Source organism: Schistocerca cancellata, chromosome 9 (genome assembly GCF_023864275.1).
Source record: "Schistocerca cancellata isolate TAMUIC-IGC-003103 chromosome 9, iqSchCanc2.1, whole genome shotgun sequence".
Lineage (NCBI taxonomy): Eukaryota > Metazoa > Arthropoda > Insecta > Orthoptera > Acrididae > Schistocerca > Schistocerca cancellata.
In genome coordinates, this window is record NC_064634.1 from 307,627,355 (window position 1) to 307,645,466 (window position 18,112).

General features: G+C 42.1%; 1 protein-coding gene across 2 annotated transcripts in view; it reads right to left on the reverse strand.

Moving 5' to 3' along the window:
* LOC126100615 (UDP-glycosyltransferase UGT5-like) overlaps positions 1 to 18,112 on the reverse strand; it is a 73,859-nt gene that overhangs the window by 11,273 nt on the left and 44,474 nt on the right. For both annotated transcript variants that reach the window (XM_049911241.1, XM_049911242.1), the window contains exons 2-4: positions 16,575 to 16,824; positions 4,321 to 4,910; positions 141 to 363 (exon numbers count right to left, since the gene is read on the reverse strand). In XM_049911241.1, coding sequence (XP_049767198.1) covers positions 141 to 363; positions 4,321 to 4,910; positions 16,575 to 16,824 — 1,063 coding nt within the window. The remainder of the gene's footprint in view (positions 1 to 140; positions 364 to 4,320; positions 4,911 to 16,574; positions 16,825 to 18,112) is intronic.

Here is an 18,112-nt window from a genome sequence, read left to right on the forward strand (position 1 = left end):
ACGGTGTTCTTATTTCAATTTCCAGGAGTGTAGTATATTTTGATCAATATGGAGTTTTTAAGTCAGGCCATTCTTTTTTGAGACACTCTGTATTTCGGCATGTGATAATGCACTTTGAGAGAAACCGTAGTGGAACTTACCTAGCAAGTCAGACTGTGGAAACCATTTGCCAAGATGCACATTTTCTGGCTTCCCAGGCATAGCGTCCGTCTCCCATTTCCACAGGACCAGTTGTTTCAGTTTAGAGAAAGCAGTTAGTAAAGCTTGAACACTCTCCTGGGGAAAATCACTACTCCTTACAAAAGATCCCATGCTGAAGAAAATGACGCCGTCGTTTGCGTTGTCCATTAGCTTCTTCAGGTCCTACAGCACACAAAGGAAAAGATAATAGGTGCGTCACGACAAAATAAAAGGCCGATGTTTCTGAACAGGTATGGCTACACAGTTAATTTAATAACTCGTAAATGACGTTACTTAAAGTCTGTGAATATGATAGTTACTGCACTACTCTATGTTTCGTTGTGCGAAGTTCGCGTATGTCAAGGCTTTACTCGTATTGGCAAGTGCTGTGTTATCCAAAGTGTGTATACTTGAAAATCATGTCTGAATGTTTGTCGATCTGAATGTTAGTGTAGTATTGTTTCACAGCAGCACAGTGAGCCGTGGTAAAATTTGCTGTTTTGAAGAGCGCACCGCAGTGCGTAGTGTAAAGCAGTCGCCTTCCGTTTCTGGCGGTGGCGCCGCTGTGGCAATCGCAGCTTTGGTGTCTCCCTCTGGTGTGAAAGGGGAAAGGTTGCTTGTTCACGAGCATTTAAGGGGCGCTATGAGCTCGTCAGGGGGTCAGTGAGTCGGAGGCAGTTAGTCAGCCAGAGGTCAGTCTGTCAGTCTCGGCGAGTGTGGTCAGTTGGTCATCCGGGTCAGTGTGGGACAGTCAGTGTCTGCCTGTCGTCCGGAGTGTCGGTATGGGTTAGGCCGCTAGTTTGCTCGAGTTTGTTCAGGCAGTGGGCATTGGCAGTTGGATCGATCGGTTGGTGGGTCGCGCACTGGGACACAAGATGACTTGTCCGTCTTGAGCGTCGGCGCATGTGAGGTCGCCACGCAGTCCAGTGGGTCGCGCCGTATAGCGAGGGGTATTGGCTTCACGGCCGACGCGAGAGCAACAGGAGTCAACCCACGACATTGGTCTGGCCCGTGCGAGCTGCGACGCCGTGAGACGGGAGATCGGCGCGCCTTCCTGCGTCCGTTGAAGCGGCTGGCAGCGGACGGTTCGGGAGAGCGTTGGGGGTGTTGCGCCAGGTCTTCGCCAGACATCGCAGTTTATTAGAAGTTAAGTGATTGGAGATATGTTGCTTCAGTTACTTGTTAAATTCTACTTGTTTTCTTGGTCGCTCTCTCGTCCCCAGTTTGCTCGTTTGTCTCTCGTCCGCATTTGTTAGGCAGCTAGTGTCTGTCTGTCTGTCAGTCAGTCTGCCGTACGTTAATAGCTGCCTCTGTCATGTTTGTCGGATTCGGTGTTAACGAATTTATTGCTTATAGGCCGAATTCTTGAAATATGTTTTTATCTGGCCTATCGTCTTGCGAGGTGGTATATGTGTAATGTAGAACATGTTGTACATTTTATGTAAGTCTGCATTTTATGAGTTTTATTTAAACAGTCATTTTAGGTTATAAGGTTGCCACCCTTCCACTCTTCCCTCTTATGGGGTGCATAATTTACATGTTTGTGTGAGTTGTTAAAATTTTTTTAGTTTAAAGTAATCTGGTGTGTTGCAGATTTGCACCAGTGTACTCTCTCAGAGGTTGTTGTGAGCGGTCATGACTACAGCCGTGTTGAAAGGGAGCAGGCAAGCTTCTCAGCCTGAAGACTCATACTGTTAATATTGTTCTTTCTGCCTCTAAATAAAATTGTAACTTGATATTTCGAGGGTGTTTTTCTGCTTATAATTTTAATACTGTTTTTGAAAAGCTTTCAGGAATAAAATTCACATTTGTTTAAAGTAATTTCATTTTCCATCAGTTACTTCCTGGCAACTACTTCCACGCTCACTTAGTGTGATTAAATGTGTTAATGTTCTTCATGAATCGCTGGTAAATAAAGTAAATTCTTTAAGAAAAGATTTTGAAAGTAAAATCACGGTTCACACGGTAATCGAAAAGCCGCGTAATACAAAGTGCGAAATTAAAATATTAATGTGCTTCTACTCTTTGCCCGCACAGAAACACACATAGAGAGTACATCATTGAAATTTTGTTTTTGTTCCAGATGACAAGCACAGTACATAGATATTGGTAATTGGTGGTTGTCAGAGTAGTCCATGTACTTCAGGATACAGCCTCTGAAAATCGTCAAGGGGTCCAAAAACTGCATGTGCCCATTGATGGTCAATAGCTTTGGGACCAATGTAAAATCTAGTCACAACTCTTCAAAATTGTCAGCGGTATAATAACAGTACAAAGCAACTGTCAGCAGCTGCGCGGGATTAGCCGAGCGGTTTAAGGCGCTGTGATGCCGGTCCCGGCGGATGTTCGAGTCCTCCCTCGGGCATGAGTGTGTGTATTTGTCCTTAGTATAATTTAGGTTAAGTAGTGTGTAAGGTTAGGGACTGATGACCTTAGCAGTTAAGTCCCACAAGACAAAAAAATAAAAAAAAATTTTAAAAATTAAAAAAGATGTCAGCACAAGGCTTATTCACGTCAAAAATCAATAACAAATGAGCAGACGAAAATAGGTCAAGCAAAACATGGAGAACAGGCAAAGATAATCCCTATTGAAGATAAAAATATTACAGCATATGTTAACAATTGACCCATCAACCTAACAAAGTGCTGAAACAGTCTTTGGTCGAAAGCAAAAACTGTGAAATAGATCGTAATATTAAGTTAGAACACAAACAGAAACAGAGAACGTCAAACTCATTGTGAATTACATTCAACTAAACCGAATGCTTAGTTAAATATTCTAATTTTAGCCAGCGTAAGCAAAGAAGATGAAGGGTGGGGTAACCATTTCTTTAAAGTGTAATTTTAATGATCCACTATGAGCGTAGGACAATGAACAGAAAAGAAAAGTAATAGGGAAAGAGAGAGAGAAGGGAGGTGAGAACTCATAAACGAAATTATTGACCAAGTCACTGTGTTTATAAATCAAGGCAGAGATGAATAAAAAATAAATGACAGGGAGCTAGGGGGTGGGGGGAAGGAAGACAGAAACCAACCAGAGGAGAAGGTGGAAATACAAAGTAGGAAGAAGCAGGGAAATGAGGAGAAGAAACTGTGGTAACAAACACACGAGCACAGCCCATAGCTTACAAGTATTTTATTAATGTAAGCTTGTGAAATACTTATGTAAACTATGGGCTGTCCTCAAGTGTTCTGTTAGCATAGTTTCTTCTCCTCATTTCCATGTTTCTTCCTACTTTATGTTCTCGCCTTCTCCCTTGGCTGGCTTCCATCAGCGCATTAATATATAGGTTGACAATTATAGAACTAAATGAACTAAAATCGTCATAACTTCTCAACAGTTTGCGTTAGGATGTTCAAACTGCACGGTTGGCAGCGGGCGTTATGGGAATTAGTATGCGCAAAATTTATTTGGTTTAGCGATGAAGCCCTCTTTCATTCTGATGTGTTCGTCAATAAGTGAAATTGCCGCATTCTAGGGACTGAGATTCCGCATGTCGCGATCGAGAAGTCTCTTCACCCTCAACGGATGACTGTGTGGTGTGCAGTGCCCAGTCACGGAGTAATCGGTGCGATATTCCTTGATGGCACAGTGACTACCGAACGGAGTGAAAGTTTTGAAAGGTGATTTCATCCCCATTATCCAAATCAACCCTAATTTCGACAAGATGTGGTTCATGCAAGACGGAGCTCGACCCCGTCGAAGGAGGAGAGTGTTTGATGTCCTGGAGGAGCACTTTGGGGACCGCATTCTGGCTCTCGGGTACCCAGAAGCCACTGGCATCGGCCTCGATTGGCCGCCATATTCTACGGATCTGATCACATGCGACTCTTTTTGGTGAGGTCGTATTAAGGTGTTCAGTAATAACCCCTAAACCTTGCTGAGCTGAAAACAGCCATTCACGACGTCATGCAGAATTTCCCTATCCGAATATCTGTAGTGACATTTACATGTTGAATAAAGTCTGTGCATGCCGCCGTTTCTAATTTACGTTTTTTTTCATGTAGTTCATAATTGTCAGCCTGTAACATTTCTATGGACCTTGTATATTGAAATAAAATCATGTCTGTATATCAGAAAAATTAGTTAAGGATTCTAGTATAAGGCACTAATAATCCTACTAAAAGCACTGTACCTACCTGTGGTAGTGCCTGTGGTTGCTGTATGTGCATACCCCCGGTCTCAATCACGCTGGGTAAGTGGGGTCGAGGGTATGCGAAGCTCACGTGGCTTTGGACGATCAGCAGTGACGCATTAGCTATCAAAGCTGACACACTTGGCATTGTATGATCTTTGAAATTCTGCTTCATCATTTCATCAATTTTCGGGCAGTAGTAATAATTGAACACATATCTTGCATACGCCACTGACAGAGAGTTGTGCAGCCGCTGCCAGAAAGTCATGTGGTCTGTATATGTGTACACAACATCCGGAACATATGATGGTGTATACGGATCACCAACTGCATCTCCTGTAAAGGGAAACCCTCCGAAGGAAGACAAAGCGACCACAGGAACGCTAAATTTGTGTGCCAAGCCAAGGAGACACTCGTCCATGAAATATTCAATAAGAAGCAGATCGAACTTTTTCTCTTTTGTGTTGATCAGTTTCTGAATAGACTCCAGCTGGAATAATTTCCCACAAAAATCGATGCCCGCGTCCGCCAAGACATCATATAGCTTCATACCTCCAGCTGAAGATTGTAGTTTCATGGTGTTTTCACTTTTTGCTGCAAAAAAGGACCGAGACTGTATTAATATCAAAGCCATTACGAAAGATCATAGACAGTGCAGTACGAATAAATATCATTTTAGTACCACACACATTGAGAACAATAGAAGAATTCAAGAATCATGATGCACGAAATATTCATGTAACGCTTGCTGGTTCTGTGTAAACGTTGTAACACATCCAGCAACAGGAGGCGCACATGTGTTGTACGGAAACCAGCTTCTCCAAAAGTCCAGACGCATAGGCAATGATGGCATGAGTAAACATTAACCCACAGTACATAGCGGTAGCGAAAATTTCTGAAAGAGAAATCAAGATATTGCGTAAATGGACGAGTACTTTAATACGCTAAGCTTTCGAAAACATTGCTCTAATTCTGACCCATATTTCCCCGAAGTGCCTTAAGTCAGGAATTAGGCTGACAACGGGGACACATGGAAACAGCGGTAGTCCCAGTTCCTGTGGTGAAGATGATGGGGCTGTGCTAAGACAGTCGTATTCGTGAAGACGTTTAGTTCAAAACACTCTCTGCCCACACAGATTTAGATTTCCCGCAAATTCCCTAAATCACTTAAGGCGAATGGTTATTTTCAAAAGTCTCAAATTATTTATTCCCTGCCCTTCCACAATATGAGTTTTTGCTCCATCTATAACAAACTCATCTTCGACGTTTAACGCTATAAGCCGTAGGTTTTACACTGGGGGTACAAAAGTTGTGGGATAGCGATATGAATGTACACTCCTGGAAATTGAAATAAGAACACCGTGAATTCATTGTCCCAGGAAGGGGAAACTTTATTGACACATTCCTGGGGTCAGATACATCACATGATCACACTGACAGAACCACAGGCACATAGACACAGGCAACAGAGCATGCACAATGTCGGCACTAGTACAGTGTATATACACCTTTCGCAGCAATGCAGGCTGCTATTCTCCCATGGAGACGATCGTAGAGATGCTGGATGTAGTCCTGTGGAACGGCTTGCCATGCCATTTCCACCTGGCGCCTCAGTTGGACCAGCGTTCGTGCTGGACGTGCAGACCGCGTGAGACGACGCTTCATCCAGTCCCAAACATGCTCAATGGGGGACAGATCCGGAGATCTTGCTGGCCAGGGTAGTTGACTTACACCTTCTAGAGCACGTTGGGTGGCACGGGATACATGCGGACGTGCATTGTCCTGTTGGAACAGCAAGTTCCCTTGCCGGTCTAAGAATGGTAGAACGATGGGTTCGGTGACGGTTTGGATGTACCGTGCACTATTCAGTGTCCCCTCGACGATCACCAGTGGTGTACGGCCAGTCTAGGAGATCGCTCCCCACACCATGATGCCGGGTGTTGGCCCTGTGTGCCTCGGTCGTATGCAGTCCTGATTGTGGCGCTCACCTGCACGGCGCCAAACACGCATACGACCATCATTGGCACCAAGGCAGAAGCGACTCTCATCGCTGAAGACGACACGTCTCCATTCGTCCCTCCATTCACGCCTGTCGCGACACCACTGGAGGCGGGCTGCACGATGTTGAGGCGTGAGCGGAAGACGGCCCAACGGTGTGCGGGACTGTAGCCCAGCTTCATGGAGACGGTTGCGAATGGTCCTCGCCGATACCCCAGGAGCAACAGTGTCCCTAATTTGCTGGGAAGTGGCGGTGCGGTCGCCTACGGCACTGCGTAGGATCCTACGGTCTTGGCTTGCATCCGTGCGTCGCTGCGGTCCGGTCCCAGGTCGACGGGCACGTGCACCTTCCGCCGACCACTGGCGACAACATCGATGTACTGTGGAGACCTCACGCCCCACGTGTTGAGCAATTCGGCGGTACGTCCACCCGGCCTCCCGCATGCCCACTATACGCCCTCGCTCAAAGTCCGTCAACTGCACATACGGTTCACGTCCACGCTGTCACGGCATGGTACCAGTGTTAAAGACTGCGATGGAGCTCCGTATGCCACGGCAAACTGGCTGACACTGACGGCGGCGGTGCACAAATGCTGCGCAGCTAGCGCCATTCGACGGCCAACACCGCGGTTCCTGGTGTGTCCGCTGTGCCGTGCGTGTGATCATTGCTTGTACAGCCCTCTCGCAGTGTCCGGAGCAAGTATGGTGGGTCTGACACACCGGTGTCAATGTGTTCTTTTTTCCATTTCCATGAGTGTATATAGATGGCAATAGTATCGTGTACACAAGGTATGAAAGGGTGGTGCATTGGTGGAGATGTCATTTGTTCTCGGATGATTCATGGGATAAGGTTTCCGAAGAGGTTATGACCGAACGGCAGGAATTGACAGACCGTATCGTAGTTGGAGCTGGACGCATGAGACATTCCATTTCGGGAATCGTTGCGGAATTCAATACTCCGAGATCCACAGTGTCAACAGAGTGACGAGAATACTAAATTTCAGGCATTACCTCTCACCACGGACAACGCAGCGGCCCTAATGCCTTCACTTAACAACGGAGAGCAATGGCGTTTGCGTAGAGTTGTCAGCGCTTACATACAAGCAACACTACATGAAATAACCGCAGAAATCAATGTGAGACATACGACGATCATATTCGTTAGAGCAGTGCGATGGCAGTAGAAGACCGACGCGAGTGCCTTGGCTAACATCACGACGTCGCCTGCAAGCGCCTCTCATGGGCTCGTGACCATGTCGGTCGGACCCTAGACGACAGGAAAACCGTGGCCTGCTCAAATCAGTCCCGATTTCAGTTGGTACGATCTCATTGTAGGGCTAGAGTATAAGCAGAACCTACGACACTATGGATCCAAGTTCTCAACAATGCACTGAGCAAGCCAGTGGTGGGTCCATGATAGTGTGGGCTGTGTTTACACGGAATGGACTGGGTCCTCTGGCCCAACTGACTCTAACAATGAGTGGAAATGGTTACATTCGGCTGCTTGGAGAGCATTCGGAGCCATTCGTGGACTTGATGTTCCCTAAAAACAATGGACAGTGTGCCAAGTGAGAACACTCTGGACAAATCAAGCGACTGATTTAGCCACCCAGATCGATCGTTATGGATCCCAGCGAACATTTATTGTACATAGTCGAGATCCGGCACTGGCAACGCATTCACATTTATGGACGGCTATGAAGGGGGCATCGTTCTTTATTTCTACAGGGGATTTGCGAATCAATGCCACGTCGAGTTGCTGCACCATGAGGAGAAAAAGGAGGCCCGACACGATATTAAAGAAGTCTAGAAGAGAAATCTGATTCAGTTCCGCAAACCACTCCTGCATCATTTATGAGATGTTTACGGGACACTGGTTCTGCTGGAAACAGATTACTCCCTCAGGATATACACTACTGGCCATTAAAATTGCTACACCAAGAAGAAATGCAGATGATTAACGGGTATTCATTGGACAAATATATTATACTACAACTGACATATGATTACATTTTTCACGCAGTTTGGGTGCATATATCTTGAGAAACCAGTACTCAGAATAACCACCTCTGGCCGTAATAACGGACTTGATACGCCTGGGCATAGAGTCAAACAGAGCTTGGATGGTGTGTACAGGTACAGCTGCCCAAGCAGCTTCAACACGATACCACAGTTCATCAAGAGTAGTGACTGGCATATTGTGACGAGCCAGTTGCTCGGCCACCATAGACCAGACGTTTTCAATTGGTGAGAGATCTGGAGAATGTGCTGGCCAGGGCAGCAGTCGAACATTTTCTGTATCTAGAAAGGCCCGTACAGGACCTGCAACATGCGGTCGTGCATTATTCTACTGAAATGTAGGGTTTCGCAGGGATCGAATGAAGGGTGGTTCCAAGGGTCGTAACACATCTGAAATGTAACGTTTACTGTTAAAAGTGCCGTCAATGTGAAAAAGAGGTCACCGAGACGTGTAATCAATGGCACCCCATACCATCATGCCGGTTGATACGCCAGTATGGCGATGACGAATACACGCTTCCAATGTGCGTTCACCGTGATGTCGCCAAACACGGATGCGACCACCATGATGCTGTAAGCGGAACCTGGATTCATCCGAAGAAATGACGTTTTGCCATCCGTGCACCCAGGTTCGTCGTTGAGTACACCATCGCTGGCGCTCCTGTCTATGATGCAGCGCCAAGGGTAACCGCAGCTATGGTCTCCGAGCTGATAGTCCCTGCTACTGCAAACGTCGTCGAACTGTTCGCGCAGATGGTTGTTGTCTTGCAAACGTCCCCATCTTTTGACTCAGGGATCGAGACGTGGCTGCACGATCCGTTACAGTCATGCGGATAAGATGCCTGTCATCTCGACTGCTAGTGATACGAGGCCGTTAGGATCCAGCACGGCGTTCCGTATTACCCTCCTGAACTCACCGATTCCATATTCTGCTAACAGTCATTGGATCACGACCAACGCGAGCAGCAATGTCGCGATACGATAAACAGCAAAGTTTCCAACCGATTTCTCATACACAAACAGCAGTTGACCGGCGTTGCCTGGTGAAACGTTGTTGTGATGCCCCGTGTAAGGAGGATAAATGCGTACCATCACGTTTCCGACTTTGATACAGGTCGAATTGTAACCTATCGCGATTGCGGTTTATCCCTTATCGCGACATTGCTGCTCGCTTTGGTCGAGATCCAATGACGGTTAGCAGAATATGGAATCGGTGGGTTCAGGACGGTAATATGGAACGCCGTGCCGGATCCCAATGGCCTCGTATCACTAGAAGTCGAGATGACAGGCATCTTACCCGCATGGCTGTAACGGATCGTGCAGCGACGTCTCGATCCCTAAGTCAAAAGATGGGAACGTTTGCAAGACAACAACCATCTGCGCGAACAGTTCGACGACTTTGCAGTAGCAGGGACTATCAGCTCGGAGACCATGGCTGCGGTTACCCTTGACGCTGCATCACAGACAGGAGCGCCAGCGATGGTGTACTCAACGACCAACCTGAGTGCATGAATGGCAAAATGTCATTTCTTCTGATGAATCCAGATTCTGTTTACAGCATCATGATGATCGCATCCGTGTTTGGCGACATCGCGGTGAACGCACATTGGAAGCGTGTATTCGTCATCGCCATACAGGCGTTTTAATATATATTGTTTTTTGTGGGATCTAAAATTTAAAAAACTTCTCTCACACCGGCCTGATTTAGCTTCACTGATCAGGATAGTAAAAAACATGCGTATATTAAGGGAATTTTCATTCACAAAGCAGGCTTATCACATTCACATAGTTCAATACTGTTCTATCCTGATTAAATTGAGCTTAACTTAAATTCCATAAGGCAGTGAAGCAATTTAGAAGTCTCGGTGCGAGGAAAATTGTCAGTCGATCTCCTGAACACATTTATAATAATTATTAACTTTCGGTGATCACATGGGGAAGACCGGATATCTGCTGGTAAGATCGTGTTAGCCTATTTTTTTGAAGTGATAAACTGGATTATCTTGAGCATACAAAACGGCAGGTTCGTCCAGTGTAAATCAGACTTTCCCCACTGATCCCGTGCAACACAGCGTAGTAAGCAGACACTGTCAATAATAATCAGTTAAATAATACGCGAACGCACTTACTTTAGTTCGTGTATTAAATTTCTTGTCTTCAAGATGGCGACTCGCTCAACTATACATACATATACATTCTCCTTCTTTCACGGCTAATCGGCAAGATCACCTTCATTCTTTTCATAAGAGAGCATAGATAGTAGAGAAGCTATTCCATGGAGTAAATGGACGCTCCAATGAATAATAGGGCTTGAAACTACTTTGCATTGATAATCATCGTATATTAAAGTTTAGGAATCGGTAAGATGAGAAGAGATATTTTGAGATATGTACTGAGTTATATAATTTATAAAATTTCTGAAAATATCGCGGAGAGACCGCTAGAAGAGACATTATAGCGTATCACCCGGCGTGATGGTATGGGGTGCCATTGGTTACACGTCTCGGTCACCTCTTGTTCGCACTGACGGCACTTTGAACAGTGGCCGTTACATTTCACGTGTTACGACCCGTGGCTCTACCCTTCATTCGATCCCTGCAAAACCCTACATTTCAACAGGATAATGCACGACCGCATGTTGTAGGTCCTGTACGGGCCTTTCTGGATACAGAAAATGTTCGACTGCTGCCCTGGCCGGCACATTCTCCAGATTTCTCACCAGTTGAAAACGTCTGGTCAATGGTGGCCGAGCAACTGGCTCGTCACAATACGTCAGTCACTATCCTTGATGAACTGTGGTATCGTGTTGAAGCTGCATGGGCAGCTGTACCTGTACACGCCATCCAAGCTCTGTTTGACCCCAATGCCCAGGCGTATCAAGGCCGTTATTACGGCCTGAGGTGGTTGTTCTCAGTACTGATTTCTCAGGATCTATGCACTCAAATTGCGTGAAAATGTAATCACATGTCAGTTGTAGTATAATATATTTGTCCAATGAATACCCGTTAATCACCTGCATTTCTTCTTGGTGTAGCAACTTTAATGGCCAGTAGTGTATTATCTTATGAGTCGGGTCGTGTTTGAAATCAAACTCAAGTTTTCTTTGAATCTTTCAGCAACTGTATCATCTGAATTGGGAGGTCGGTAGAAGGATCCTATTATTATTTTATTCCGGTTGCCAACAATGACCCCTGCCCGTATTGACTCACAGGAAGTATCTACTTCAATTTCGCGACAGTGAAGAGAAGTGGGTCAACAACAGCATCCATGACACCGTCCGAGTGCCATTTTCTCATCTTCTTTTACGACATATCTTTCTGCTGATCCTCGGCATTCACTTGCGACGTATGACATTGCGTTGATTTTAGTACCTACATTGGATATCTCTTTGTCCATGGCGATATATCTTTTTACGTCGATTCAAATAAGATTTACATGGTTTAAGTGGCTGTAGTACAACGGATATTATTAACTGTTTTACATTGTAATTTATTTTTATGAACAGTACCTCCTCCTCTTTCAAGCTTCGCCTTTCGGTGCACTAGCTCCACTTACTCTAGCGGCATCTCGCTGGCTTTTCAGATACCACGGCCAATGTAGTTTTTCTCATGGCTGATTGAATAGCGCTCTAGCTAGTTGAGTGTTCCTAATGACATATCTTCCAGCTGATAATATGGTACGTTTTTACTTGTGCTTTGCAGGGGCTATTTTATTCTCTCCGCAGCAAATACTCGTTTTATTTTGTTTTAAACAAACCATCTTTCTTATGATTTTGATCAGTTTGACAAAACTTTCGAGCGGGTTTTATCAGTGACGTGAAGGAAGGGAAAAGGCTTCGGGACGGCGTAAAATAATGTTGTAGACACAGTTTATGTAAACACGTCACGTACAGGATTGTTCTACTCCATCTAACAGTGTTTACTAAGCCAGTGTAAAAATGAGAAAAAATTGTAAAATACTTCCTTTCTAATCCCTGTTTAGACCATCCGAGGATTCGCCTAAATTGGCGTGAAACCGGTCATGGTTTTTATAACAAGTTTTTCGACAGCCAGAGCGTTGTGTTCTGCCTTCTTATAAAGATGCGGACTTTGTCTGCGGTTGCCCGCAATTTTAAATAATATCTACAGAACAGTTTATGGTGGAAGGGGCCCTCCATGGTATACATCCACTATAAAGAAATTTACAAAGAAATAGTGCTTACTGCACAGTAGTTGTACAGCGAAGTATAAGATTATAGAAAGAGATATGTCTAATGAAACATGTTTGGCTGCTACAAGTGGAACACGTGAAGTCTTCAACGACCGGTTAGCAGAGTCTTACCGAAAGATCTGTCACAGATCCTACAGAAAGTCTGACCATATGTAAACGCTGTCCTTGACGCCAAAATGTCCAGACACTCATTGATGAGAAAATAACAGAAATGGAAGGTATCAAAGCGAAAGCAGAACTGTCGAAATCCGTTTTCAAATGCTCCTTTACAAAGGAAGATAAATTACTGCCACAGTTTAATTCTGATACCGCTGCATACATGAATGAAATTTGTGTCAGTGGCGTTGAGTAACAGCTGAAATCTCGAAAACTAAACAAGGCTCCAGAGCTCGATGAGATTTCTGCCCTGTTCTATCCACAATTTGCAGTTAACTCCCATTTTAAACACAATGTTCCGTAGGTCCCTCAAACAAAAAACTGTACGCAGTGGTTCTAAGAAAGAAGAGATCACACCTGTCTACAAGAATGGCAGCAGAAGTGACCTACCCAACTACCATCCATCGTAACTGACGATCATCTGTTTAGAATCGTAGAACATATTCTGAGCTCAAACACAATGACATATTTCGAACAAAATAACATACAGCATGTCAACCATTAAAATGAATGAAATCTGAAAATCAGATGACTTAATACTACTCCAAAGTTTAGTCAGAAAAGTACGATAATATGGAATATCTAACGAAATTTATGAATGGGTTGAGGACTTCTTGACAGGGAGGACGCCACGTGCTATCCTGGATGGAAACTCATCGACAGAAGTAGAAGTAAATTCAGTCGCGCTCCACGGAACCGTATTGAGACCCTTGCTGTTCATATTGTTAATGATGTAGCAGACAATTTCAATAGCAATCTCAGACCTTTTGCAGATTACACAGCTATCGATAACGAAGTACTTACCGAAAAAAGCTGCACAAATACGCATATAGTCAGAATTAATAAGTTTCCGAAGTAAGGATTGATAACATGTTTTAAATAGATTGTAAGGATTCCAAACGAAAAGTAGAAAAGAGATGAAAGTAGAAACTGATTGGCATTTTGACTATAAAAGTATGATTTCTGGTGAAAATCTGATGGGAAACGTGCTGAACCTTAAAGATGATAATACAGAATTTCTGAAAAGTCTGCAAGAGTTGTAAATGTAAAGCTGAGAACTGAAATAAATAAATGATACAGTAGTAGAGGTGATGGTGATACCAAAGAAAATAATGAATGAATGGGTAAGACACTACTGTAATTAAATACAAGAAGAATTATTGAAAATAATAATATCACTATGGAATGAAATAACATTAAGGGAAATCTTATCAGAAACATTAGGGAAAAGTATGTTATAACGTAATAAGATAATAGATTAACGAGATCTGATTGAACATAACTTAATAAAAACTACAGGAAGAACTACCATCAATTATTTGCGAATACATTTAACCAGAATGTCATTTATGAAAGAAGAATGTGTCATCAGTGCCATATTTTAGCTAAGTTTTTCCTTAAATTGATAAGTGACAATGAACCAAAACAAATATTAGGATTCCATAGATATAAATAATTTGTTAAACAGAGAGGCTTCTAAATAAAGATGGAATATAAGTAATTTAGACTCGGTAAGGAATTTCAATAGTAAATAACACAACAGCTGGTATTTTTAAAATTTAGTAGTAAAAAATTGTATGAATATACTGATAAATAAATTCTGGAAAGAAATACAAAATGAGTGAAAACTGTGCTGGCCCATCTATAACATCATAAAAGTGACAAAGCAGATGTGAATAAATATGGAGGATATTTTCTTACTTCCAAAACATACATTACTTTTTGGAAGTTATTGAAGGAAGCTTGGTTACTGCATCAGAAGAATATCAAGCAGGAATAAGAAAAGGTAGAGCTTGTACGAAACAAATCATCAATCTGAAACTTATAGTGGCACAAAGAGCAAGACAGCTTAAGCATGGTGCCGCTGTTTATAACCTTTAAAAATGCTGCCGACAGATTGACATTATTGAAAAGGCTGAACGAATTGGGAGAGAGGGGAAACATGGAAATCCTTAAAAGAAACAAACACAAGGTCTAAAGTAAAATTAGTAGTGCAAGAGTCAATATGTGATCTGAGAATAAAGGAAGGAATTCACAGCACCAAACAGCAGGGGTGGAATATAAATCAGCTGAAAACCCAGAAATTTTAGTATTGAGTGTTAAATATTTGAAGATGGTTTAGGATTTCCAATGGATAAAATCCACAAAGCACAAAAATCACACTGATATTTTAACCTAACAACTGATAAAGCAATACTAAAAAATCACTGATGAAAAAACAGAGTTCAGACTAACAATAAATACCCAACACCTGGATAATATGTGAAAATGAACAAAGGAGGAACAATTAACAAACTTACCTCAACAGTAAAATAAAAGAATGCATCATAGCAAGAATAGGGAATGTATAACATATAAATACAATATTTGTGGTGGTTATTTGTCTGACTGCATGAATTGTTAAGACAATAAAAGCATATAATAACTGGTAATTAAATGTAACACTTCCTGGTAATGTCATATTCCAGAGACTTGCATACATTCTCAGGTAAGCTTATCAACTTAGATCCTATGTGCAGACTGCTGTTAGATTTCCAAATTTGTTGCTCATGGAAAATTTAGTGATGCATTATGAAGATTTTTTTATTTGATGCTATTAATATTTAGCACTATTTAGTAAGTTCAGTTTTCAGTTGACTTCAGTGTTGTCTAATTTAAGTTGAAAGGCGTCCTAGTGGCACACACTTGTCATTCTATACAGTAATTTCTCACAATAATTTAGAACTTTTTTGTTTTTAGCACTACACACTATGGTCAACATTTTGTTTGACATTTCTTTATTTTTAGTTTTATATGTTTCCTAAAGCTTTTATCAGCACCTGGCAGTTATTTAAAGACCCACTGATTTACCAAGTAGCTTTGTCTGACATGGCAAAAGAATATAACAAAATAAATAAACATAAAAATTGTGAATACATTTCCAGAAACCTCACAAATTCAACAATATTAATTTTAATATTAATTTGGCCAAATTCTACATGTGCAGCAGAACTGGTAAACATAAACGAAACAATCATAATAAAGGCCATGAGAAAGATATTAGTGCACAGAACAACAACTAAACGAAGACATTTAGATATATGACAGAAGTATACAAATACATACGGAATGTTACAGATAAAGTTAGAAAACATTCGTAATGGACAGAAAAGAAAGAAATGAACATTATATTCGAAAATTTAAGAGGCTTCGAAAAGTACTCAACAATCTGCAGGACATTGGTTTAACGAAGCAAGAATCTCTAATAGCGTAAAGAGAAAATCAATAAATATAAGATTTTCTGAAGTCATCAAATAAAACACGTGAGATGGTAAAAGGCTGTGGAAAAGAAAACAGGAAAAATGAAATAGGCAAAACAGTTTTAGAAAAGCTCACTTATATTTAACAGTAAATAAGAAGCAGCATGTATATTATCTCCATATTGTAAATGCTACTATTCTTACTTATGAGTCACCGTGAAAGCAACAGAAATGCAATATTTTGGAGTAATTCTACATTACACTTTAGGCATAAACAACTTTAACACATTGTTGATTCTGGCTTCTACTATTAACTTGTTCTATATAAGTAGAATGTCACATTTTGTCACTATGTAGAAAGCATACATTTTTCATCATGCATCTTCAAAACGCTGAGAAAAATTATGAGAACTTATAAATTTTATACGTCAAAAAACTGATTTTTAGACTCTGTGATGACCAACAGTGATACCAATAAGTATTTTCTAAGACATTATCTGAAACACGATATGTAGAGAGAACAGCTAAATGCATCAAAAACATTGTACGTTCTGTTTATATCGTTGCAGTGTAAAAATTTTTGGATATAATAGTGCTAAAAACGCTGAGACACAAGAAACTACAGTACATTACTTACCAAAATCCGGAAAAATCACTGGAATTCTTATGACATCCCAGTTTTCAGGTATATCTTTCTCCATTTCACTAATCAGCAGTGTGATGTTGTGGCCTCTTTGGGACAGTCCAGTTATGAGCGGTTTGAGTGAAAACCAGTGACTCCTGGCTGGCAGGGGGAAAAGAGCCAACACGTTTGCTGCGTCCACATGGCTAGCAAATAAGGAACACATCGTGAACACCACCACAGTCAGATGCCAGCCGTTTTTCATCTGCAACGAAACACAGGCATTTCATTTTCTCAGTATTAAACATGTACAGGATACCCTAGAAGTCCTCATGCCCATATCGAGTTAGTACAATTGGGGAAGTAAATAATTGTTTTACTAATATCCTTGCTTTGAAGCTGAAGAATACATTTGAAAATTAAAGGATTTAGACCGAAGATCACAAATGTATAATCTCCCAACAACATCGAACGATGAACTGCAATCTGCTGTGCTTATTTGGCGCAATTTCCTCATTTTCTGCAGAACATGCGACATATCGCCGTTCACACAGTAGAAAAGTGATTTTCCTGTCTCAGGAAAATACTTGTTATGTGCAAGAGTTTTAAAGAAATCCGCCTCATGTTGCGGTATGGTCTGGGATGGAATCACAATAACTGTTCATACCATTTCGTTTTGAAGGGCACACGAATGGAAATTCTTATTTACAGAGGTTGTAAATGTGGTTAGCGTCTGAGCTATAAAACAAGGGAAACTGCAATTACATCCGTGTCCGTCCAATTTTTTGTCCATATCCATCGCCTCGCAGTATTACGTGTGACAGAATCGTGCTTGCTACCTCTGGGAGCGTTATTCTCACCACGGAATTGCCCCTTACCTGAGGTAACTTAGTCTGTTTTCGTCTGTACTCTTCAGTATCCTCTTCCTCGCATTATAAGATTTTGTTGAGGTCAAATGGTAATGACGGCTTACCTAAGCAGGATGGGTTGGGGGCAGTTGTAACAGCGTAACGTTCACGACATATTGAGGCCAAAATAAGTTTCTCGTTGTAATTTTTGTCTCCTACAAGCAACCGTTGATGTTCAGGCTTCTTGCGTTTAAAAATGGAGGCAAGATGGCATCTCCTCTCTTTTTAACTACAGCCACTTCACGTTCTGTCAAACTTTCTTCGCATATGAAACACCATTCTAACGCTACTGAAGGTAACATATTAGCTCAGCATCACCACGAAAAAAATCTAACTGCAAAAAGCTTAAGAAAAACGTGTCGTAATGTCACTCAAATAAGAAGTCACCATCTAACATCCACATCGAACAGGTACAGCGATACTTATCTGAAAAAACAAAACAAAAAACTCTACTTTAGGACCGTACATTGAACCTAACACAATTTACCAAGATGTGTTGACAAATGAAAGTTACAAGGCAAAAACCTGGTTTTCCTTTTATTCTTGATAACTATAGAAATTTTCTGCATTTTTGAACCATCGTACCGCGGTAAACACTGGGTCTTGATTGTCTTCCCTAGTTGATCATTAAGGGGAGATCGTTTT